This window comes from Melospiza melodia, chromosome 14, assembly GCF_035770615.1.
Source record: "Melospiza melodia melodia isolate bMelMel2 chromosome 14, bMelMel2.pri, whole genome shotgun sequence".
Lineage (NCBI taxonomy): Eukaryota > Metazoa > Chordata > Aves > Passeriformes > Passerellidae > Melospiza > Melospiza melodia.
The window spans coordinates 4,871,944-4,896,081 of NC_086207.1; the positions used below are offsets into that span (position 1 = coordinate 4,871,944).

General features: G+C 42.9%; 1 protein-coding gene across 6 annotated transcripts in view; it reads right to left on the minus strand.

Moving 5' to 3' along the window:
- Positions 1-5,359: 5,359 nt before the first annotated feature.
- Positions 5,360-24,138, minus strand: part of LOC134424629 (protocadherin alpha-C1-like) — a 209,378-nt gene continuing 190,599 nt past the window's right edge. For 5 of the 6 annotated variants that reach the window (XM_063168514.1, XM_063168513.1, XM_063168515.1 and 2 more), the window contains exon 4: positions 6,787-9,165. In XM_063168514.1, coding sequence (XP_063024584.1) covers positions 8,855-9,165 — 311 coding nt within the window. In that variant the 3' untranslated portion in view covers positions 6,787-8,854. Of the gene's footprint in view, positions 9,166-24,138 lie in introns of all 6 variants that reach the window. The other variant, XM_063168516.1, reaches the window with a different exon arrangement.

The window sequence follows — 24,138 nt, forward strand, 5'->3', positions numbered from 1 at the left end:
CTTTGGAGCCGTCACTGCATGAATCCAGGGGAGCTCATGCTGAGCATGGCAGGGACTGTCCTGGATGTGTTGGTGTTGCTAGGGAAGGACTGGGACACTGCCTATTGGACTCTGGGGATGTTTGACTTTGTGTCAGCCATTGGCCACTCAAATTTACAAATGGCTAAAAATCCATGAGCCAGCTGTAGCCAGGAAGGAGGGACATGGCATTTCAAAGCACTTTTATGAGTTTTCTGGAACAGAACTTGGGGTGGGTGGGAGGGTAGGACAACAGAAGAGAAGCCAACATGATGGGCTTAGACAGGAAGTGCTTGGACAGTTTTTTCATTTTAAATGTGTGTCTAGACATGGCAGAAGTCCATTCTTGCTTAATAAGCCCAGTTCTGCCCTTCAGGGGAGCTGGAGCAGGGAAGGAGAAGGAAGCACATAGAAAATACAGGAAGATGTGGTTTCCTCCATGCATTTAAAAAGGCCACAGGACTCATGGTTGAGCTACCTTATCAGAGCAGAGGAAATGGCCTCATCCAGCTGCACAGGCAGGAAGAAACTTGGTATCTTTCAGGATGGGATGAACCAGATCATTATTTGCCCTGTGGGTGGGTAAGCATCAGATCATCTATCCCATTTGCCATCATTGATTAGCTGCATGTATGGATTTTGGGGCCAGCCCTGTGCCGTTACACAGAGCTGGTACCAGCAGCCCAAAGCCCAGTGGCACCTCCAGCCAACAATATGAACACTCCTGGTGCAGTGTACACATCCTTCCTCACTGAGGTCAGGCAGCATGGCCAAATGCCCCTGGGGTTTAAGAGACTTTAGTGCAAACCTCTCTGCAGGGGAAGGACAAGACTGGGCACTACAGAAATGACCCTGTGGGGTGCGCAGCCCTCCTGTGAGCACTCACTGCACGGTGGAACATCTGGGCTGCACACACACCTGCAGTCTGACCTATTTCTCATCCCCCACAGCTGCATGGGTCTGGCAGCTTCACCACAGAGCTCATTTACCAGAGGGGTTTTGCTCTGGAAGTTAATCAATGCAGAACTAACTGCACCATCAATATTGATCAGGCTGTGGAGGCTTTGGCATTACAGCTCTGCAATACCCTGCTCCTTCCAGGCTGCTTTGCAGGAGCCTCTGTGCATGTTAATGACTGAACACACATGGCCTGGCAGGTTCACAGAGGAGCTCAGCAGGGCACAGCAAAGGCCTAGGCTAAAATGCTTCATAGGAATTTTAATGTTTTTCTTAGATACTAAAAAAATGGAGCAATACAACTCACAGGTCAGCAGTTCCTGCCACGAGCCCAACAGCATATCTGACAGCTTTAAAGATGCTATGGGCTGTGCATTTGTGAAAGCCTGCTTGACCCAGGGGGCCATTAGCAAACTCTGTAAGCAGACCAGCCACTCCCTGTGACTGAAAGTAAGTGCATTTAGTGACCTGGACTGACCTATCACACTTCCAATCTCTGGTACCTTCTAATGTTGTGAAAGAATTCAGTCACATAAACCTTTTATCACTTTCTAGCTAATAAATATCTCTTTGCTGGTGCTGCTGCTCAGAATCTGACTCAATGTGGCCAGATGAGACCTACTCTTGTGCATATGAAGGGAGCCTGAGGATAAAATAAAACTGGTTCCACCTTTTCGTGTCATTTGTTCCTTGAGAACAGAAGGAGGTATTTGTGCCTGCCATTTTCAGTGCAGTCACCCTTCAGGGTAAGATGCAGCTCATCTTCAGGATTGTATTTGTATTGTGGCTGCACTAAAGTAGATTAACAAGAGATTGTTACATGTGGCTTTGGAAAGATTAAGGTAGCTTTTGTGATGCTTGGTGGCTGCTTATGTTTGTACAAAGAACTTCCCGAGCCTACAAGTAGCTGGACTAACACAATTTGCACACCCTTGGGGTTTGGCAGATCCTCTTTATTGTGTAAACACCCATCAGGAGCTTTGTGGATCATTTCCTCCAATGTCAGTACCTAAGTGTTGCGTAATCCCTTTTTAAAGCATGTAAGAAGACAAGCAGATTTCAGTCCAGATTTTTCATTATTTTAGGCTTGTCTTTTATCTAGCACACACCTCAGGGAACTTCTGTCCTGAGGGTGAAAGGTGAGAGCAAGTTCAGCAAAGTTAAGCCCCTTATCCTGTCACCACGAGGTGCTGGATGAAAGTGCTCACAGCGGGGGTCCAGAGCATGTGGGGAGAGCCAGGCTGAGAAAGCTGCTCTGAACAGGTCCTGAGCCTCTTGTGGCAGCCCATGGAACGAGATCCTGGCTCCTCACTGAGCCCAAGGCTGTTTGCACCACGGGTGGTGATGAGGAAGTTGGACATCAGCCAGTAAAGGCTTGAACAGTGTAGATAATTTGGGGGTTAGAGTGGGAATGTATGGAAGGCCTTAAGTGCCAACTTACAGAGTTGATTTGGTTTGTAATTGCTCAGCACATCACTCCACTGAGAGACTTCAGGCAGGATTCTTTCAACACCCACAGAAGGAAGTTCTTCAAGGTAGGGAGTGAGTCATGCCTCCCTTCGTGGGGGCTAAGACACACTGGGGGCTTGCTTAGGATATTTTCAGTCTAGCTTCCCCCAAACCACACACATTGCTCCCACTGAGTCTGCACTAAGTAGAATTTGAGCCACTGAAAAGCAGAAGGATTTATCTAACAGGAAAACTATTGCAGGATTAAAAGTCTAGGCTGGCTGTGATTGATGTGTTTTAACAATTACTACATCTTGTCAGCCTCGCTGTGCAGCACCATTCCTGTAATTAATGGGCAAGGACTTTCTAATTCTCCTCAGTGCAGCTCAAGTGTTGCCAAGACACTCGAGGTGTCCATAAAATATTGCCAAAGGAGCTGGAATGGGGCTGCCAGGGCCAGCTCTGTCCCCCAGCTCGGTGCTGAAACCTGAGATCACATCTGATGCCCCAGCAGTGATGCACCAGCCACTGCTGAGCTCCCAGGGAGCCCTTCAGGGCCTCGCACTTGGTTCAGTTCAGGCATGACTCCTGCTGGGATGGCACCTTGGTGACATGGTCACCCTTCACCTTCACTGTGCCCCTCAGGTGTGCCCATGCCCCATAATTTCTGTGCCTGGAGGAGAACATTTCCCATCTGGCAGCATAAATGGGATTTTCTCTTCAGGATTCCTGCTTCCCACAGGTCCCCCCACCACAGTGAAGGAACAAGGGAGCTGAGGAGTGGCAGTGACACAGACTCAGGGCTGCTCCATTTAGTGTGAAGGCCAGCTTGGTATTTCTGACCCTCTGATAAGGTTTTAAATCTGGTTTTCAAGCCTAGCATGTCTGTTTGGTAATATGCTTCAGACATCAGTTCCTGAATGTGGATGAGTCACTCGCTGTCTCTTTGCAGACAACAGTGACACAGCTCTGGGCACCACTGCCAGGCAAACATTTTTAACATTTTTAATATTTTCAAGCTGTGTGGCGTTCTGAGAGATGTTTACTTCACCACATCTCTGTCATCTTTTGATGTTAACACCTGTGTCAGAGTGATTTCATGCAGACTGTCCTGGGATATGAAAGGGAATCCACGGTGCAGTGTAAGATATGCTCTTCTTATGTGGCAGAGATAATTCTGTGGTGCTTCATGCTGGAGGATTTCATTCATTAGTTCTCTAAGCCCGCCTAAGGCACCTGGACTACAAATACTCCAAAAGTAGGTGCCTAATGTCACCATATTAGAATCACTCTGAAAAATCAGATTTTCATGATACCTAAGCAGTATTATCACTGACAGTGGGTATTGAAATGTTCTGTACAACAACATAACCATGTCCCATGCAATCATAGAATGGTTTGGTTGGAAGGGACCTTAAGTATGATCTAGTTCCACCCCTCTGTTATGGGCCGGGACACATTCCACCGGACCAGATTGCTCCAGATCCCATCCAGCCTGTGCCAGGGCCTCCCCACCCTCACAGGGAAAGATTTTTCTCTAACATGTAATCTAAACTGACAATCTCTTAGTTTGAAGCCATTTCCCTCGTCCTGTCCCTCCATCCCTTGTCAATTGTCTCTCTCCTGGTTTCCTGGGGCTCCTTCAGGCCCTGCAAGGCCACCCTGAGCTCCCCCCAAAGCTTCTCCTGTGCAGGTGAACAATGGCAGCTGTGCCAGCCTTTCCTCCCAGCAGAGCTGCTCCATCCCTGGGATCATCCTGGAGCCTCCTCTGGCCTGGCCCCAGCAGCTCCAGCTCCTGCCTGGGCTGGGGCAGCTCTGCAGGTGGGACAGAATCCCCTCCCTTGGTGGCCACACCTTGGGATGAGCCCACGACAGGGTTGTCTCTGTAAATGCTTGGATGCCCACATCTCCCACCCTGCAAAGGCAGAGCAGTGACACTGGATCCTGCAGGGATCCCTCTGGGGATCCACAGAGAGCAGAATGAACCCAGGAGAGTAAAGCACAGCATCCCCATATCCAGAGTTAATGGGAAATTAATGTATGTGCCATCAATATTGGTTCCATAGCATGCTGGTTAAAGCTGTGCAAGGTCAGTCCAATGTGCTGAAGCATTTGTTTTGTCAGAGCTGTGCTCTGCATTTGCTGTCTGCTCAGTTTTGGTGCAGCCAAGCCACCCAGGCATGTGTGAGCCTAATTCTGATTCCAGCCACCACAGGAAGCCCTTCCCATCCAGGATTTATCATTGCTGTGCTTGGAGCCCTCAGCTCTGCTTTCCAGAGCAGCTATTTGCTTCACGCAGGTTCAGCTGTGTGTGATACCAAAACATTGTCAGCTGTTCACTCTTTTCTCCTTCAGAGACTTGTAAAGGAACAAACTAAAGGACTTCAGGGTATACTCACTTACCAAAGCCAAACTTTTGATTAAAGTGTGATATTTCTGCATATTTACAGGAGCCTTAACAGAACACAGGGCTCTTGGCTCTGTCTTAAAAAGGTGTTTGTGTCATGGAACAGTCAGTAGTTTATAAGCAATGAAATAACAACAAAACTGAGGACACTGCTCATTCTTTAGGACTCAAATGAGGAAAATGGTTCAGGTCCTTCCTTAATATTTGTTTTACACAAGATCCACAAAACTGGTGCTAGGGGAGAATTGGATTTGGAAGGAAAATTGTACCTGGTTTATTTTACCCAGTTGTTGACACAAGCAGGTCTTGAATGAGTGAAGTAGAAGCAGAAATGAAAGAAGATTCTAAAAGGTATCAAAACTACCTGCAATTATTTTTTACTGATCTTCATATATGAAATTTGGGAAAGGCATTTTGTGTTCTGTGTTCTTCCCCTGATGTGAGATGATTGGAAAACTTTTAATCAGATCCCTTCATATGATGTGCAATGACCCATGGACTGAGCAGAAAGAAACTGCACAAGACCAATTCTTAGAAGCCTAATGTAAAATGAGATTTTTTTTAATGACAGGATGTAATTAATATACAACATAGCTCAGGTTTATTGTTATAAAAGCCCAATAGTTTTCATCACTGATCTTGTATGCATAGAAACCAGACTTCCAAAGACAATATGCTCACAGAGGGTATATATGGATTCTGAAAGACATAAATTGTTCAAGTGGTAAAAAGCCTCAAAACTGTAATTTCCTTGTTAGCAAACTCTGCAGTGTATTTTGTTGTGCTCAGTTCATTGTCAGCAGGAGGATTAAAGAATTTTTTGTTCTTAATTTGTGATGTTATTGGCCATCTCTGGTTCTCAATTTCCATTGTTGTGTGGTGTTAGAACAGTAGCCCTAAACTGTGGTAAAATGTGCAGATCCTGCCCCCATCTACCCCTGGTCCTCCAAACATTTTTCTTGCCAGGGTTTCTGCTCCTGGACACCCAAAATAAGGATGTCAATGGTATCATTTGTATATTAGTTATGAAACAGCCAAATTTCACTGTAGACATCTCAGCATTCCAGTTGTCCCAGAGGGTCCAAATATGGAAAAATCTTTATAAATTCTGGTGAGGTGCCTGATTCAGTATTCAGACAACACACTGATTGTGCGGGATGTATACCCTCCTAGTGCATCCCAGCCTCTTTTCAAACAATTCCAGCAAGAGCTCCTCCTCTCCTCTGAGAGGTTTTTCTCTGTTCTATCAGCTCTCCAGACTGGAATGATTATCATTATTGATAATCATGCTGGAATGATTATCTTCAGATTTTGTTTTGTCTCTCCAGGCACTCAAGCATACAGTCCCCCTGCAGTAAGCACCTGCAATAAAGGCAGCATTGGTAAATGTAATATTGTGTTAAAACCAGAAAATTTGAGACATGCTGCAGCTCTTGGTTCATTTTAACAGATGCAAGCCTTGGAAAACCAGCTGTGTATGGCCACTGATGAAAAATGAATGAGTCAGACTGGCTTGCATAGGGGAAAATGCAAGCACTCAAAAGAAAAACCAATATTCAATTAAAATCTAAAAATAATCAAGTATAGAAGATTCCTGTAAGAATTAAATCTTTGTACTGAATTTTTGCCAGAGGCATTGAGAGAGCTATTTTATGATGACTACATAACAACAGTATTCTTCTGTGTGTTTAAGCTACCACTGTAACTACAGTTGATGAACGTTTTGGGAGCTGTTGGATTAGTCACCAAATAAAAATAAACACCTAAATGTACTTGCATAGCACATTTGCATAAAAGAACAGTTCCCTCCCCAAAGCTTAAGATTTTTTTCCTCTTGTCTAGCCTTTAAAAGTGAATCCAGGATTCTCTTTCTCAAGTAGCACCTTTTTATTGCCAGTAAAACAAGACTGGTAACAAAAGAAGACTCTAAATAGACCACATGAGGCCATTGGTGGTTCATGCTTTGAGATATGAATTCTTTTATTAGAGCTTTGCTGTGATGTTTTAAGATTTGCTGCAGGTTCTTAAAAATGAATAGGAATTATTCTGTTCTGAACTGTCAGCAGTTTGGAAACTTAAAACATCCAGGACATGTCTCAAGAAATCCAGTTGTTCTCTTTGATCCTAGATTAAAGGGCCTTTGGAAATTTCAGAGCTATGTAGTTTCTTACACAGTTCCAATTAACACGACACTTGAGCTTTATTCTGTGAATGTACAATAATGTAGAAAACTCCTTGGAATTCCCTCATCAGCCATATTCTATTTAAAAATACATGTATTGGTTTTAAATCAACATCCTCAACCACATTCAATACTCCATTTATACCCTTAGGTTTAGTAATTCACAGAACTTCAGCTTCACAGATTCTTACCAATAAATCCCAAAATGCATGCATGGCTTGGTTTAAGAAAGATATTTTACTTGTGTTTCATACACAAAAAAAACTGATAATCAACAGTGGCTTAAAAAATTAACACTACTCCACTTTTCCACGAGTGTACAAAAAAGAAATAATGAATTTACATTCAACGGTAAAGCTTAAAGTCCACTCTAATAATAGTTGCATTGACATTCACATACACAAGCACAGAATAAATATTTCAGGATTCTTATAAGAGCATACAGCATACATACAGTACTTGAATTTTACATAAGGGGTGTTAGTAGGGTCAGGAATTCATAATCTCATAGAAAAGTAAAACTAAAGTCAGAAAAGGTCGTGTGGGAGGTCACACCAAGGTACTGCACAGAGCTAGCAGGTTAGTAGTAAATCCATCTGTGTGAGGAGTTTGCTTCTGCTTCTTCATATTAGGACAGTTTGTTTGCAAAGGTGTATTCAAAGTGCAGAATAATGCAAAAAAAAAAAAGAAAGAGAAGATATTCTTGTATTTATTAATACATGCAAGAGGCAGCCCCCAAGTCACCCGACAGAATAAAGCTGTGATTGGCAAGTGGCCGATATAATACAGATGTTTCAGGCAATTTTTCTAAAGCACTTTAATAGCAGCAATTGTAATTTATAATGGCTCTAGATTGACTTCTGTTTGGGTTAAAGGGCATCATATTTCTTTAACATTTACAGCTATATTTCTTTATAAATAAATATCTCAAATAACAAATAGCATAGTTAATGTTACTTTTTTTCTCTCTTTTGCATAAGTGTCGTGGAAAAACTCTGACCTTTTCAGAGACATAATGTGCAAAATAATGTGGAAATAGGGACACACAGCATCACAGTTACATTCCTGGGATGTCAGCCCAGCCCTTGTTACTCTCTGAGGGCTAGCCTTACCAGGGCAATGCAGGGCTTTAAGGGACAATTTTTCCAATGGCTTGCTTGGTAAAGAGATAGAATTTATGGTGTCTTAAAGAGCTGTAAATGTGAGGTTTCATTTGAAGCAGTGTGTACAATACGTCATGTATAGGAGTCAGTATTTCCACACAGTGACTTCTCAGGATTTGGTAAGTCTGCTCATCTCTCTTTCAGACATTTTCTCCCCAGCCTGAACATCTTTGAACATTTGTGTTCATTTGGTGTTTCCTCTGTTGCATATTTACCAGCTCTTCTTGCATTTTATAATCTGATCTCATATCACCTAGCTGACATCTGCACACAAATATTTCCAATCAGATAGAGGGTGCACAACATTAAAACTTTTAAACCTGTCCTGTAAGTGTCATCAAGACAGGAGCACAGGAACCACAGTGCAGAGTCCAACCTCTCACTGGCTGTACTGTGAAGATTCTCCTTTTCGGCGTAGGAGAAAGGAAACTTGTGTCTGCTTTTTAGATTCTGAAAACAAGCCAGAGTGGAGAAAAAGAGTTAACACCAGACTTAATAAAGCTTTTAAGACAAAACCTGTTAAGCAATTTAGACAGACACTGAATTTCCTGCTGATTTTCTCAAGTCTGTACATACAGGAAATTTGTTAACAATAGGAAGAAGTTGGGATTTGCTACATAGGAGAAATCTGCCATTATTACAAAAACTGGCTAAGAGGGTTTTTTCAGTATAACTCCCTCACTGGTCACTGTTCTCAGTGGTGCTGTTGCCCTTTTCTTTTTTCTCCTGAGTCTTGTTCCCCTTCTTCTTTTTCTTCTTTTTCTTGGTCTCTTCTTTCTTGCCAAAGGTTATGAAGTCACTTTTGTCAATTTGGCTGTTGGGTGGCTCCTGCCGGATGGAGATGATTGCAGGAGATCCTGGGATAATGAATTTGTCTGGCAACTCACCAGGACCACCTTGTTTGGAATTGCCGGGTCCGAATTTAAAGGTCCAGCTGTTGCTGTTCACACCAGCTCCCACTGGGGGGGACACCTCTCCCGCCTCAGGTTCTGAAAAAGTCAAAACAGCAAGAAAAGCTTAAAGCATCTTTAAACACAGGCACTCAGTGAGCAGCAGCTTTCTGTTTGAAAGGCTTCAGCCTACAGCGACTCTCGTTTGTCTGGCTGCTCATGTGGGGGTTATCCACTGGTTCTCATCCAGTCTGCTCAGTGTTTGCATGCACTCACCCCCTCCTCGTGCTCTTGGGTGCAACAGGCTCTGGATCCCATTTTGTTCTTTTGGATTTGAAGCGTTTGGAGTAAGAGATCACTGTGATGCAGCCCATTGTCATGTTTTATAGCAGAAAACACAGGCATGTGCACTGCATGGCAAAAGGGCGTGTTTGAGGGTGTTGAGCCTTTTGGGACAGGGTTAGAGGGGTGGCCTTGGCATTATACACATCCAGGTGGGTATTTTAGCAAACCATCCTGTGATGGATGTGCCCAGGAACCCTCATGCAGGGAAAGAAGGGAGAGTGTCAAGAGGCTGGAATGGAGCCAGGCTCGGCTTGGTGGTGCTGAGCAGCAGGACAGGAGGGGACAGGAATGGATCAGGACAAAAGGGAACAGGAATGGATCAGGACAAGAGGGAGCAGGAATGGATCAGGACAAAAGGGAATAGGAATGGATCAGGACAAGCGGGAGCAGGAATGGATCACGACAAGAGGGGGCAGGAATGGATCAGGACAAAAGGGAATAGGAATGGATCAGGACAAGCGGGAACAGGAATGGATCAGGACAAGAGGGGACAGGAATGGATGCCCAGGAAGTTCCACCTGAACATGAGGAAGAACTTTCCTGTGCAGTGACTGAGCACTGAACAGATTGCCCAGAGAGGTTGTGGGGTTTCCCTCACTGGAGATATTCCAGAACCATCTGGAAGCAATGCTGTGCCATGAGCTCTGCTTAAACAGAGGTTGGACCAGATGAGCTGCTGTGGTCCCTTCCAAGCTGACCCACTGTGTGACCCTGAGCTGGTGCATCCCAGAGAGGAACCTGAGGCCAGCCAGCATGTGTGTTTGTGTGTAGGTATGGATGCAGTGTGGCTGAGCAGCAGACACAGCAAAAGCAGAGTAAACTGAACTGCCTGGGCAGAGCCACTGCAGGATTGCTTCCATCAGGGTGTGCACAGTCTGGTCTCAGAAATATTCATGGTCTTCAGAGAATCAGAGAATACCCTGATATTCTCTCTAAATCACAGTATTTTATACAGGCAAATACAAAGTGAAGTTCTATCCCCAGTTTTAGGCTTGCAGGATGAAGTCAGTTTTAATTTTGTTTCCATTATTCTGATTAGATTGAGTTAATCAGATTGAAATGTTTGCATATGTTGCTCTGACAAGGATGAATTTCTAGCAATAAATAAAAATGCTACAGAATTAGGTTTTCCTGTGAGAGAAAGCCTTAAGACTTGGTTGTTTTCTTTCCTTTTATACTTTGAACATTTGTTGTAATTTACATAACTGCCAATTTTGAATAGGAACAGCATATCTATTTTAATGTATCATGGTAAGTGTTTTAACAACTGTGATGAGGGGGAAACTCAGTGTTTATGCTCTGATGCTAAAGCCCTCAAATCAGATGAAAACTTTCTAAAAGTTCAGTAACAAAACATGGGACTCTCACCCTTGTAACATTCCTAGCCACACACAAACCCACAACACCACACAAACAATTCCAACACCACTGATCTGATTAAATCTCAGCATCATGTATCAGAGCTGTCCAGCTGAAGAGGCAAAGATGTTTGGAGTAAAGAAGGAGGGGGAACTGTGTTGGAAAACCATTTCAGAGGGGGGATTCCATGTCCCTTGGAAGAGGAGATGAGGACACTGGATGGGGGAGAAGAAACTGAGAAGTCTAAGGTCTCCTGCAGGTTAAAGAGGGCAGGAAGAAAAAACAAACATTCTAGAGGGAGAGCCCCAATGTTCTGCCAGCAAACACCTGGTACTGGCTGCTCTGTACCCCTGCAGCTGTAGTGAAAAGTGCTGTATTAACTTCAGCAGCTCCTGTATTTCTTAGTCTTTAACAATTCTTCATCTTCTGTTACGTTGTTTGTACAGTTTTCTATTTTATGAAATAAATGGTGTGTGGTGCATGCAGACATAAGGCTCTGCTTTTAGGTTCAAAAGCTGAAAAGAAAATATTTTGCTGCCTGACAACCTTTCTCCTGCCTGGCAGCAAAACAAGGCTGGGAATCAGGATTTCTTTTTTAAGCTATTCTGTAGTGATGCAGCAGGTCCATGTTACAAAACCCAAGAAATGTGTTTACAAAACACATCAGAACCATCTCTGAACCCATCAGAGTTAGAGGTTTTGGCACATGAAATCTTTGGCATCTCTGAACCTCCATGGCACATGGACATGACATGACTGCTTTTACAATGTGATATTTAATCAAGAACTAGAAAACACTGTAGACTTCTTTCCCCCCTAATACTGTATTTAATGATGAAGGAGCTTTGACTTTGTGTTCTTTCCAGGAGCTGCTGATGTTGTTTTAGTGACCTTAACAACTCTAGTCTCATATAGCTTTTCTGAAGTTATTATTAATGTAAGAGCTCCTCCATTTTACCAGTTGTAGCTCTTCTGTACATTTCCTATGGTCCTAAGTATCAGCTTCTGATTTTTTACGTTTCCTGTAAGTAACAACAATGTCCTAGAAATACATTTCTTTCATAATAAATACATTAATATGAACCAGCTTTCATTTCTGCTTAATGAATTGTTTTATTCAGGTACCTTTCATATCACTTTTGTTTCTCTGAGATGACAAATTACAAAGGTGGAAAATGTGTGTCTTGGCCTTTTTCCAAATTATTAATCAATTGCCTTTCTGTTGCAATACAAAAATGTGAGCTTTCCTATTGCACATAATAAATTAAGCCCTATTTGACAAATAAATCCTCTCTTTCTCCCAGCAAACCCCCACAATATGCATTCCAAACACTGGCCCAGACCCAATGCTCTTTTTCTGTTCCTGGCAGGAAAAAGACAGCTGAAGGTGACCTCAAATCATTGGACCCACCCTTTCCCCAAGCTCAAGTTTTCTCAACAAGAATTTTGTTATTTTGCCTTTTATTAAAACTTTTCTGTTTCCAACACTACCTCAGAAGTCATCCTACTAATTTCATACCCTTTGTAGTAGCTAGGCTATCTCAGGTATGATGGATTCTCGAAGAGCTCATAAGACCTAGCTCAAAGAGAAAACTCAAAGAGAAAACTCATCACTGAAGCTTCTTTTCTGCAGGCTGAGCAATCCCAATTCCTTCAGCCTTTCCTGGACAGGTGCTCCAGTCCTCTGATCAACTTTCGAGGCTGAACACAGGCCATGGGACGATGACAGTGACTTGATGTTATCCACTTGACCACACAAATTCAGCAATGTGCAAGAACCCAGGGTATCCCTGAGGCAAAGAATCTCCTGTATGAAACCTCTTGCCAGACTAATGGGGTGCACATCCACATCTGCACTACTGAAATCTAATTCAGAGCAGGAAAACAACCCTTTAATCTGGTTCTGACTTGACAAATCAGCTCACTGATGAAGTCAGTAACATTTGTCACAAAAACATCTGACTTCATGCATCCAAACACAACAAACCCACCCCACCTACCCTGGAATCAGGATTCTCTCAGTCTGTGGGGGTTTGCTTGCACCTATGTCTGGTTTTGTCCCAGCTCCTGAATATGTTTGTTGTCCATATGAACTAAGCATTTTAATACTCCTTAATACTCACTAAGCCAAAGGAAACTAATTATCCTTACATCTGTGTGGAGAGCTTGCATACAAAGAGGCAGAGACACAGAGAATCTAATGAGTTAATAACCATAATTTCCTACAAGTGGGGCTTCTCCAGTCCTCAGGAAATGTCTCTTCTGCATGACTTACCTGAGAACATGTGTGTTTATCTGTATTGGCAGGCTGGAAGGTCACAGTTCAGCTGCACTGACAAAGTTGTATGTTTAGGCATTTCAGATCAAGGATAAATGTCATTTACTACCTAGTTTCCAAGGCTTCCTTAAATATCTCCTGTTTCTTATCAGCAGGGATTCAACAACAAAAGCTTTCTCCTTATGTGTCATTTTACATTTAATGGGATTAGTTGTACTTCTTTTGCATATTTTCTGCATCTTTAATTGAGTGCTTCAAATTTGTTTATTAAACTTAAATGAAAATCTAAATAAAACAAACCTCCTGGTTATATTTATAACACTTAATTTAAAACATTACATTTTTCTTCCTACAGCTAGAGAGGGGGGCTGTCAGAGTTCATACATAAAAGCTCAGTCTGGTCATTTCCTGGGGTAATTTTTGGGATTACTTTGAACCTTTTCTTTTATTCTCAAGGAATACTTTAGACTTCATTTTCAATGACCAAATAATTAAATTTTTAAATGCTCGCATGCAGCAGAACCCAAAATCCAGGCTGCACCTGCAGGTCCTGATGCTTCTTTGCCTGTGTGTCTGCAAGCTAAAATGGGAGATGAACTTTTCACCCCCATCCCTTTCCTACTCTCACCGAAATACAAATGTCTCAGTAGACTTTAAATGGAAGCCAGAGCAGCAGAGACTCTGCAGTTGAGTAGGTCACATATTTAGCTGGCATGAAAGGACTTCTAGGCTGTCTTTCAAAATACTTCTTTTTCCATCCCGTGACTGCTGTCTGAAGTGCACAGGCAAACTTACACAGAAAAAAACCCCTCCATATCCTCAAATCACCTATGTGAAAGCTGGAGGGAATATGGTATGGTGCAGAGCTAATGCTTTTTCTCTTCCAGAGGCATTTAATGGTCATGTATTGCAGCTCTCTACCTCTCACAGGACTTGAAAAATATAAAAACCTTGGTCAACAGGCACTGCTTCAACAAGCTCTAATTGCTCTGGAACACCTGATTTCCTACACACTGTCAGATATAGAGGGTCATGTCTGCCTGGAGAAGCTGTGGCTGCCTCTGGATCCCTGGAAGTGTCCAAGGCCAGGCTGGACAGGGCTTGGAGCAGCCTGGGACAGTGGAGGGTGTCCCTGCCCATGGTAGGGGTGGCACTGGATGAGTTTTAAGGTTCCTTCCAATCCAAACAATTTCAGGATTCTATGTATATGTCACTGATTCCAGAAGGGGAGCAGGCTGCAGGTGAGCTGTGTCCCCTCACTGATCCTCACCTACATGCTCCAGGCAGTCCTGCTTTCAGCTCACAGCTTTTTCAGAGGTTCCCCTGCTCTGTGCAGGACACCAATAAGGAACCAGGTCCCTAAAATTCAACATGTAATAACTGTAGGTACCTACATTTCTTTTTTTAGAGAGTTAAACACCCCTTTCTTAAATCCAGACACCAGAAATGCAGGCATCCAATCTACCGTGTATAATTTAATTCATGCTATAGTCTACAAACAAGCAACCTGGTTTAAATGCTTGGTTTGAGAGGTATTGAATTGGTATCAAGGTATTGAATCCTTATCACTCTCTTTGGAGCCTTTCTTGCTTTCTATAACTCCCAGACAGGAGGTTGTAGCCAGGTGGGGATCAGCCTCTTCTCTCTGGCAACCAGTGGCAGGACAAGAGGATGGCCTCAAGCTGCACCAGGAGAGATTCAGGTTGGACATTAGGAGGAATTTCTTCACAGAAAGGGATGTCAAGCATTGGGAGGAGCTGCTCAGAGAGGTGGTGCAGTCACCACCAGGAGGTGGTGTTCAAGAAATGACTGGACATGGCACTCAGTGCTTTGGTGTGGTTAACAAGGTGGTGATCAAAGGCTGGATGTAATGATCTTGGAGGTGTTTTCCAACCTAAATGATTCTGGTGAAAAAAATCAAAATTTTCTTTGTTCCTCTCCTCTCTGTGCTGGAGACAGCTAACTTTTGGGTAGCTAGGAAAAAGGAGCTGAATTCTACCCTCAGGTGCCAGGTAAGCAGCACCATGGCTCAGTAGGTGTTGCACTAATGACCATGCCAGAGCATTTCAGAAAAAAGAAGATGCTTGAAACTAATCTCTTTAACAGTGGCAGCCACAAAAAATCCTGTGCAACTGTTTGCAACCTCCTTCAGCCCTAATCCTTTCACAGGATTTTCTCTTAGGTAGGCATTGGCATCTTCCGTCCAAAAATGCCTGAGAGAGCACAGCCATATTCTTGAGGTTACTCCATTTCCACCCCTTCAAAGGCCACATTTTAGTTATGACAGCAATGCCCCAGTACAGCTCAGAAGGTCTGGCGCAGAACTCTGAAGTACAGGTCTGTCACTGAGATTTAAGGTGCTGTCTTTCAGATGTGGAATTTGCAAATTCACTCAATGGAAGGGCTGGCTTTCACCAGCCTGTAAAACCATCCAAGCTGAGAGGTAATGCTGAACGATGGGTACAAACAGCCTGAAATTGAGATGTCTCATACATTTGGGGCAAAATATCTGCTCACGGAACATATCATCACTCAGCCCAGGAATCAATATCCCACCAGGTCTGGGCTATCCCATCAGGCTGCAGTTTCTATCTCACTGACATTTTTCTCCCTTTTGGGGAGGCCACATGGTTTTCCCCCGACCCTGCAGAGCCCCACAGCTCCAATCTGCTGTTTACTGAGAACAGGTGGTGCTCACTTCCCATAATGTGAGCTGCCCATGTATCCTGAGTGCCATGAACATCCTCCCCACCTCCTATGGCTCTGCTGCTTTCTTAAGGAGCCTTTGTCAGAAGAGGGCTAACTCGTGTTGGAACAGATGTGCCCCTGCTCAAGGGGGAGAAGAGGAAAGCATTTCTGTGCAGCTCTGTCTCCCTGCAGAGACATCTTTGACTGTGTGACATGCTCAGCCAAGACAGCAGCTTGTTTTCACTCTATTCCACCCCTCCCCACTTTGTCCCTGTCTTTAAAAATTCGGTAGCACAAGGAATCAGAAAATATAAAAGCTTTCAATCGAAATTAAATTTAAAGGAAATATTTTTCAGTGTTCTTTTCTAGACAGCAGGACATGAGGGCTAAAGCCACTGTAAGACTCAGAACACCCCATCATTAATCACAGCCCCTTCTGTCCGCAGGTCAAAGTAGCAAAACACATTAATTAAATGAATTTGTTTAAAACTGAGATCAGGCAATAAGCAGGAAGCAAATTGCAGGGAAAGCTAGTCATTAACCTGATTTCTCTCTTCCCTGCCTCCTCTGCTGATGCTGTACTGACTGCAGCTCCTGCCTCTGGCAGGCTTAATGAATATTCACCATGATAAAGAGTCTGAAACAGCACATCCAATGCAAACAGCGTGCACTGAAAAACCCTCTCTGTGTCATTTGGAGGATCTCTGTGGACATTCTGGCTTCACTGATCATCCCTAAGCCTTTTTGGGATTAAAAAATCCATTTAATCTTTCTCCTTTTTTTTTCTGAAAAAACAAAACAAACCAAAAACTCAAGCTCACAAAAAAAGAAAGCGAATAAAAATCCATCATCAGCATGAAAAAATGACAGAAATAGAACTGAAAGACAAAAACACTATTCAATCAGAACAAAATTGAACCAGTTTAACTAACACTTTGCTAAATAATCCCAAACATCACTAATGACTTCCTCAAACTGGAGTATTAAACAAAAACCCAAATAATTCTCACTGTCTGCCCCCCCCCATCTCTTTGACCTGTTCTGCATTAATGAATCTGGAGGGATGAACAAAATGGAAACTTCTCCCCACCAGGAGCCTGCAGCTTTAGTCCAGTGCTTGGGTTTAAAGTCAGTATCATTAATCAGGGTAATTATAGCACAAATGTTGTGGGAGATTTGTGGCCCCCCACTGCTCCAACATCCAGGCACAGAGGTCACTTCCAGCTCACTCTCAGGTTACTGTCCATGCTGACACTGACAATTAATTTAAATTGAAATTATTTACCTCATTATAAAAACCAATCTTACATGGCTGAGTATTAAAGGAATTGTCTCAGCTATCTAATAGCTCTGCCAGCATACTCTGAGATATGTGAAAGCATAATTTGATTTGCTGGCTACCACAGCCTGCTGGGGCCAGAGCACAGCCCAGGGTAAATGGCTTCCTGCAGCTGCTGAAGGAGCAAACAGAGCACGGAGTCTGCAGCTCCCCTCACTCTTCTTTGGCTAAAAAAACACTTTTCTTACCATAAAAATATCAACTTTTCCAGGTAATATCCTTCTACTGATGTATTTGTGCCCAGTCCTGCTCCCACAGGTAGAATTTTACCCCTTTCCTCCCCAAACTGAGGGTTAATCTGCTGCATCCCTGAGACTGCATGTGCACACATCCAGGCTCCTCCTTATCATCTTTTGAGCTCTAATCCAATGTTGGACCTGGGGGATGCAGCACTGAATGTTTGTGCTGCATGAAGAGGGGATTAGAGAGACATTACTCTTGCAATCTAAGGAAAAATATTTTTGGGGGGCAATTTCCCCATATCTGCAGGTTCACAGTGTCTGTTTTTAAGAATTCATAGCTGAAAACAGACCCCCTTCCCCCTCAAAAAAAACCAAAAAAAAAAAAAAAATCCAAGATCCAAACCCAAACCAACCAAACAAAATAACCCCAAATTATTTTCATCTTATAAATGTGTTTTTAACACAATGTGGGCAGTTAGAGCACCAGCCATTCTGCCTTTGTTTTAATGTGCACAGAAAGGTAAAGAGCAGTGAATAGTGCAGGAAAACTGAAATTGGAGCTGGGGGGGACTGCTCTGCCCTTCAGTACCCGGGAAGGGTGCAGGCAGTGGCTGAGGACAATGCTCCCCTGAAGATCTGTGGTGGGTTGGTCTCGGTACCACAAAGGAAACGCTTTTCTTTGCTTTCATGTCAAACCAGGTGCTGTGCAGCCTAAATGTCCTAATTAAACGTCCTCAAATGCCCTAAACTGAAAGACTGGAGCAGCAAGCAGCTTCCCAGACCCCTGCTGAAAGCTGATTTTAGGAGTGCTTGGCAACACATCCCAAAAAGGTGGTCTTGGAGTCAGAAATTTAAAAATTTTTGAGCTTTGTGGCTCGCATCTTTTGTATGTGACCAGGAGTGGGGATGGCACTGTAACCATTTTCAGGAGGCTGCTGCTGTGGGTGGGGTTTGCCTCTGTTATATAAGGACATGAAATATGGTAAAGAGAGAAAAAGTCACCGCAGAAGACAAAGCCCTGAATGTCAGGAGGATAGAACATGTCTGTGCACTGCTTAATCTGCATTATGGAAAGCCAATTCTGGTTACTGTCTTCTGTCAAATTTAAATAAAAAAATAATTTTATTCTAACATAGAAGCTCTTTTATGCGAGAGACAACAGGCTCACCGAGCACCATAAATCCTGCTGTGAAGGTGAAAAGGAGGAAGCATTTCCTGGCTGCTGCTGGAGCTGTAACAGTGCCCTGCAGGCAGCCAGCCCCCTCCTGCCCTGGCTCCCTCAGCTGCTGAACTGCAGCCAAAGCACAGACGTGCATCCTCTGCAGGCGTCTCCTGCCACTGGGGGCCACTGTGCCTCTATGGGGCGACACAGGATCCACCTGGGCTCCTCTCCACAGCCCCAGTGCCTGGCTCAAAGCCTGGCTGGGATTGATCCCCAAAGAAGGAAAATTTTCCTGAAGGGAAGGGAGGATTAAATGTTTGAGTGTTGGATTTCTATGTACAAGGGCATTGAGTGGCAGGACGAGGGGAAAGGCTTCAAACTGACAGAGAATAGGATTAGATCAGATATTGGATAAAAATCCTTTACTGTGAAGGTGGTGAGGCCCAGGCTGAGAAGCTGTGGCTGCCCCTGGATCCCTGGAGTGTCCAAGGCCAGGCTGGATGGAGCCCTGAACAGCCCAGGATTGGGGAAGGTGTCCCTACCATGACAGGGGGTGGAAACAAGACCTTTAAGGTCCTTTCCAACCCAGGCCATCCCATGATTTTGTGATTCCATGTTTTCCTGGACAAGGCTTAGATTGGTTTTGTTTGTGTCCCTCTTGGGGAGTGAACACTGCTAAGAGAATTGACTTCAATTCTGTCCCTCCCTCCTGCTTCCCCTCAGCAAAACTTCAACAATTATGAACCTTTACAGCTCTGAAGAAGCTCTGAAACGAATTACCAGCTTTTTACAGCTCTTACACCTTCCACAGGTACCTTACCTGAGCACAGCCCACTTTACTGCAGGTGCACAAAGAGTGCAGCACAGCTCCCAAAACCCAGTGGGGTGAGCAAGAGAGAATCCCCTCCATTTAACTGAGCACAATTAATAGAAAGACAGTAACTATGGAAACTTGAAGCATCAATTTTAGCCTTTCAAGGCAGAATCTAATTTTACCCAACTAATTGGGTGCTTGAAGTGGTAGTGAAAGAAAAAGAGACACATTTTTGTCAGTGCTCTTGGAGGCATCTATTTTAAATACGAATGAATGTGTGAGCTTCACCATTTAGAGAGGACAGAATAGTAATGGAGCAGGGACACATGAGAAATGGTCTTGAAGATAATTTTTTCTTACTTTCTTCATCATCTCTCTTTAACTTACAGACTTCAACCATTCCTTTTGGGCTCTCATCCCTGAAGCCCAAACCATTGCGATCTCTAGGCTAGAGGATTACAGAGTAAAGCTTTCTGTTTGGATATTCTTAAAAAAAAACCCAAACACACAAACCTTCAGACAGTGGGAAATGCAGTTCCTTGTCTGTCAGAGGCTGGAGATGGCACTGAACCTCAGAGCTGACACATGTTCCCTGGATCCCTCTGGCTCTGATCTCAAATAAAGGGATAATTTTACCAGTATTTTATAGATGAAACCTTAAACTGGCATTTTCTCTATCTATGAAGGGGGAAAAAGGGTACTATTAATGTTTGATTTTGTTTGATTTTTTTTATCCCCTACTGATTTCATAATATTAAAACTAAACTATACCGTACGGGTACATAAAATTCATTTAGACCTACAAATACTTTAGCTGACCTACTTTGACTAGTTTATCACTAAACCTCTGCAAACTTCTCCTCCTCTGAAAGCCAATTAACCAAATACTCACCAATGTCTATTTTGATTCTCTGTTAGCCAGGAACCTGCCCTAAAAGACATCTGTCACTGTAATACCTTCCACAAAATGGGGCTGTAAAACTGAAGACATCAAAATCCTCAAAACAGATTCTGGCAGTCACAGCACTCCTTCTCTTTCCCTTCCACAATATATATGTCACATTAGCAGCTCCCCATCATCTCCTGTTAGCATCACATCCCATTATTATTCCTTTTTACTGATATGGGATGAATGGAGCTAATAATATTCCACATCAGTTAAAAAGGAATCTTAATTAAACGTGATGGGGAAGTGCTAATACAATATAAGCCCCCTGGATAAGCACATAATTTCTCTCTTTTCCAGAATCCTTTAAACATTCCTCGAGAAGAAAAGGGAGGTGACCTTGCAAAGACTTTTCCTACTGCAGAAAGAGTTTTGCTCATTCAAGTGCTTGCAAGGCCCACATTTGGAGGATTTTTTCCCAGAATGTAGGTAAATCCAGGTGTTATGATCACTGAGAGTCACCTGGGCCTTTAAAGCAGATTTTTTGGTGCTGATGAGATGAACCTGCCCGACTGCTCTGGAAGTCTGGACCTCCTGGACCATGGAGCAAAACCTTCTGTTTGTCTTCTGCTGCAGCTAAAGGTGTCCTCTCAAAACTGAGCCAAATGATGAATTAGGCTTTCAAAGGATATTTATAGGTGTAATTCTGCATGCAGATCTATCACATATCAAACCTCAGCTCTGGATGGTTGTTAAAATCCCATTTAAATGTGTTTATGAACCCCCTAACTTGGTCAGTGCTTTATTCTACACAAACTGAAATCACAAACTGCAGGTGATGTGCTGTAAAGGCCACATAATACTGAAAAATACTAAAATAAACTTTACAAAATGATAACTTGAAGGGGGGATAATACACAGCTAGGGAATATTAAGGTGTATTTACCTCAGTAAAACTAAGATCAAAATTGGCAGCTGCTGGAAATGGATGGCAGCACATTGCAAAAGGCACTTTAGCAGCTGCAGCAGCCTTTGTGACTTGTCCCAGACCACATTGTCTTAAATATTCATCAGATGTTGAGTATTAATTCTGGGAGGCTCTTGGAAGTCTAACACACAAAAAGTGGGTAGAGCTATCTCACTTGATCACTATAACCACTTCAAAATAGACTACTCATAATCCCAGTGTACAAGTTAGTAAATTATATGCTTTCTGTTTCAATATTTTGATTTTAGTTTTACGGTCCCAGTCATGCTTTAAGCCAAGAATTGTTCCCTCAATGGAACAATTGGAGAAGTGGCTCAGACTTGTCCTTCCACATAAAATAATCCCTTACATTATACTCAGGAACTGCTCATTTGTTAATGAGCTCTCTTTCAAGAAAGGCTCAAATAGTTGTAGTAAAATATCCAAAATTTATTTATTTAATATTCCTGCCATTTCACTTTTCTGAAGGAAATATTAAAAATGGAAGAACTGACTCGAAACAAACAGGAATATCAAATCTGGGAAAATAATTATTGCACAGAGATTGTAATGGATATAAAGTGGGTATCTGAGAGCAAAGAAGGGGAAATTAACTTTATTTCCACATTATTGCTTAATGGAGGCTGACTCTGAAAAAAAATCCTATCCTGGTTAAATTGGAGAACATTTCTTTTACTTGTGATCCCTTTAAATGAATAGGCAGGGAAAAAAAATCAAGGACAGACTGTATCTGGATTGATAGCATAGTTATTTTCCTTCCAGGAAATGTGTCACATGCTCAGGTAACTAGGACAAGCTGTCAAAGAATAGAAACATTTAAAAGATCTTAGTGTTCATAAAGGCTAAAAGGTGATGTTATTACTTCTTGAATCCTTCACTTCAAAAGGAATTTTAATTTGCCATCTGCTGGAATCTACATGTAGAATATTATAAAACTATTTTAAGACAGAATTAAAGCTTACACTTTCATTTTCCTGCTGTAATTGTGTGTATTACACATGTCCATGTTAATATAAAACTGGGTCATTTGTTTTGAGTTTCTGCAATTCTTGAGGTGGTGACTGACTCCTAAATTTTACACATCCGAGTCTACTTTCCCAGTACCTTTTTCAGTCCCACCACTACTAGGTCAAGTCACAGAGAAAAAAGCTTCCTAAATTATCAATTCTGTATCTGGAAGTAGCTGAGTGGGTGCTGTCACAGAATTTTTAGGAGTGAAAGGGAGCTCTGGAGACCACCCAGTCCAACCCTCTGCCAAGGCACCTGGAGCAGGTGACACAGGAGCGTGTCCAGGTAGGGTTGGAATGTCTCCAGAAAAGGAGATTTCCTGACCTCCTCAAGCAGCTGTTCTGCCAGGTTCCACTGTTCTGCCTCCTCAATGTGATGAAGTTCCTCCTCATGCTGAGCTGTAACTTCATGTGTTTTAGTTTGTGGCCATTGCTCCTTGTCCTGTCACTGGGCACCACTGAAAAGAGCCTGGCACCATCCTCTGACACCCCTGGGAGATATTTATGCGCATGAATGAGATCCTCTCTCAGCCTTCTCTTCTCCAGACTAAACAGGCCCAGCTTCTGTGGTCTCCCCTTATAAAAGGGATGCTCCAGACCCCTCATCATCTCTGTGGCCTCCACTGGACCCTCTCCAGTGGCTCCTTGTCTTTCCTGGACTGTGAGCCAGGTCTCAGCTTTGCTGTATGAGCTGGGAACTCCTCACTGCAAAGGTGAAAGACCAGCATGTGTCAGAAAGGGAGCACAAAGTCAAAAATGCTTCATCCTCAGCCTGTGCAACCTGACAGTTCCATGGAAGGGGATTTTTTTCAGCAATTTCAATATGTTCCCCTACTGGAAAGGGAAAATAAAAAAACCAAGCCAGGCAACTCCTGCAGCCAAATGCCAGTTGCTTGGACAGAAGCAAGAGCTGCTGATAGTATAGGGATAAAATATTTCTAAAATCATGGGATATTCAGGGAGATAGGAAAGAAAGGTCAGGCCTGGTAGGCCCTGTGAAAATGTTAGGTTCATGCAAAACTACAGTTGTATAATAATTTAATGACTATGATAAATGATATGATTGCTAAATGTGATGATTGTTTGGTAATTGGATATAATTATTGTTGAATTGTAACAAGAATAATGAGAAATGATGCTTGGGGGGGTCTGATGGAAATTATAAAATCCATGCTTGGATGAAATCAATGTATACAATAGAATAATATAAGTTTAATAATTAATATATAGTTATATAACGATAAGGGTATAAAAATGTGTTCATTCCAAACCCATGTCAGAGTCAGATTTGGGTCTGTACCCCTGTCACAGACACATTTTATGAAAAATCCTTTCCTTAGGATTTTTTCTCCTGAGAAGCTGAGAGGCCTCAGAAACAAAATGTAAACAATGGTTATCTGCTGCTGTGGAATGCAACAGGTGCATCTGGGATTGGTCTCATGTGGTTGTTTCTAATGAATGGCCAATCACAGTCAGCTGGCTTGGACTCTCTGAGAATCAGGAGCTTTTGTTATGATTCCATTCTTTTTCCTTTGCTTGCAAGCCTTCTGATGAAATCCTTTCTTCTATTCTTTTAGTATAGTTTTAATATAATATAGATCATAAAATAAGAAATCAAGCCTTCTGAAACATGGAGCCAGATCCTCATCTCTTCCCTCTTCCCGGGACCCCTGTGAACACCATCTCAATTGGTGACCCTGAGTGAAGCAAATTTCCACATGCCCCTGACACCCAGAGCTCTTCAATAAAAGCACCTGCATGGAATCATCCCATGATTGTGTGTTCCTGAACACTACCACTGCCATTCATTAATCCTGATGTGCCTTGCCCCACTAAGCACTAGGTGTAAATGGCTGCAATCCTTAAATTCCTTCATATGCTCTCCATGATCCACAGCTGCAGCACCAAACATCACTTAAATGTAAGGGAATACTTAAATGTACTCCCTTGACAGCAGACTTGAAGAAGAAATAGCTTGGGGTAGCCAGCAGAAACACAGACCATGACAACAAGGAGGAAAAAAG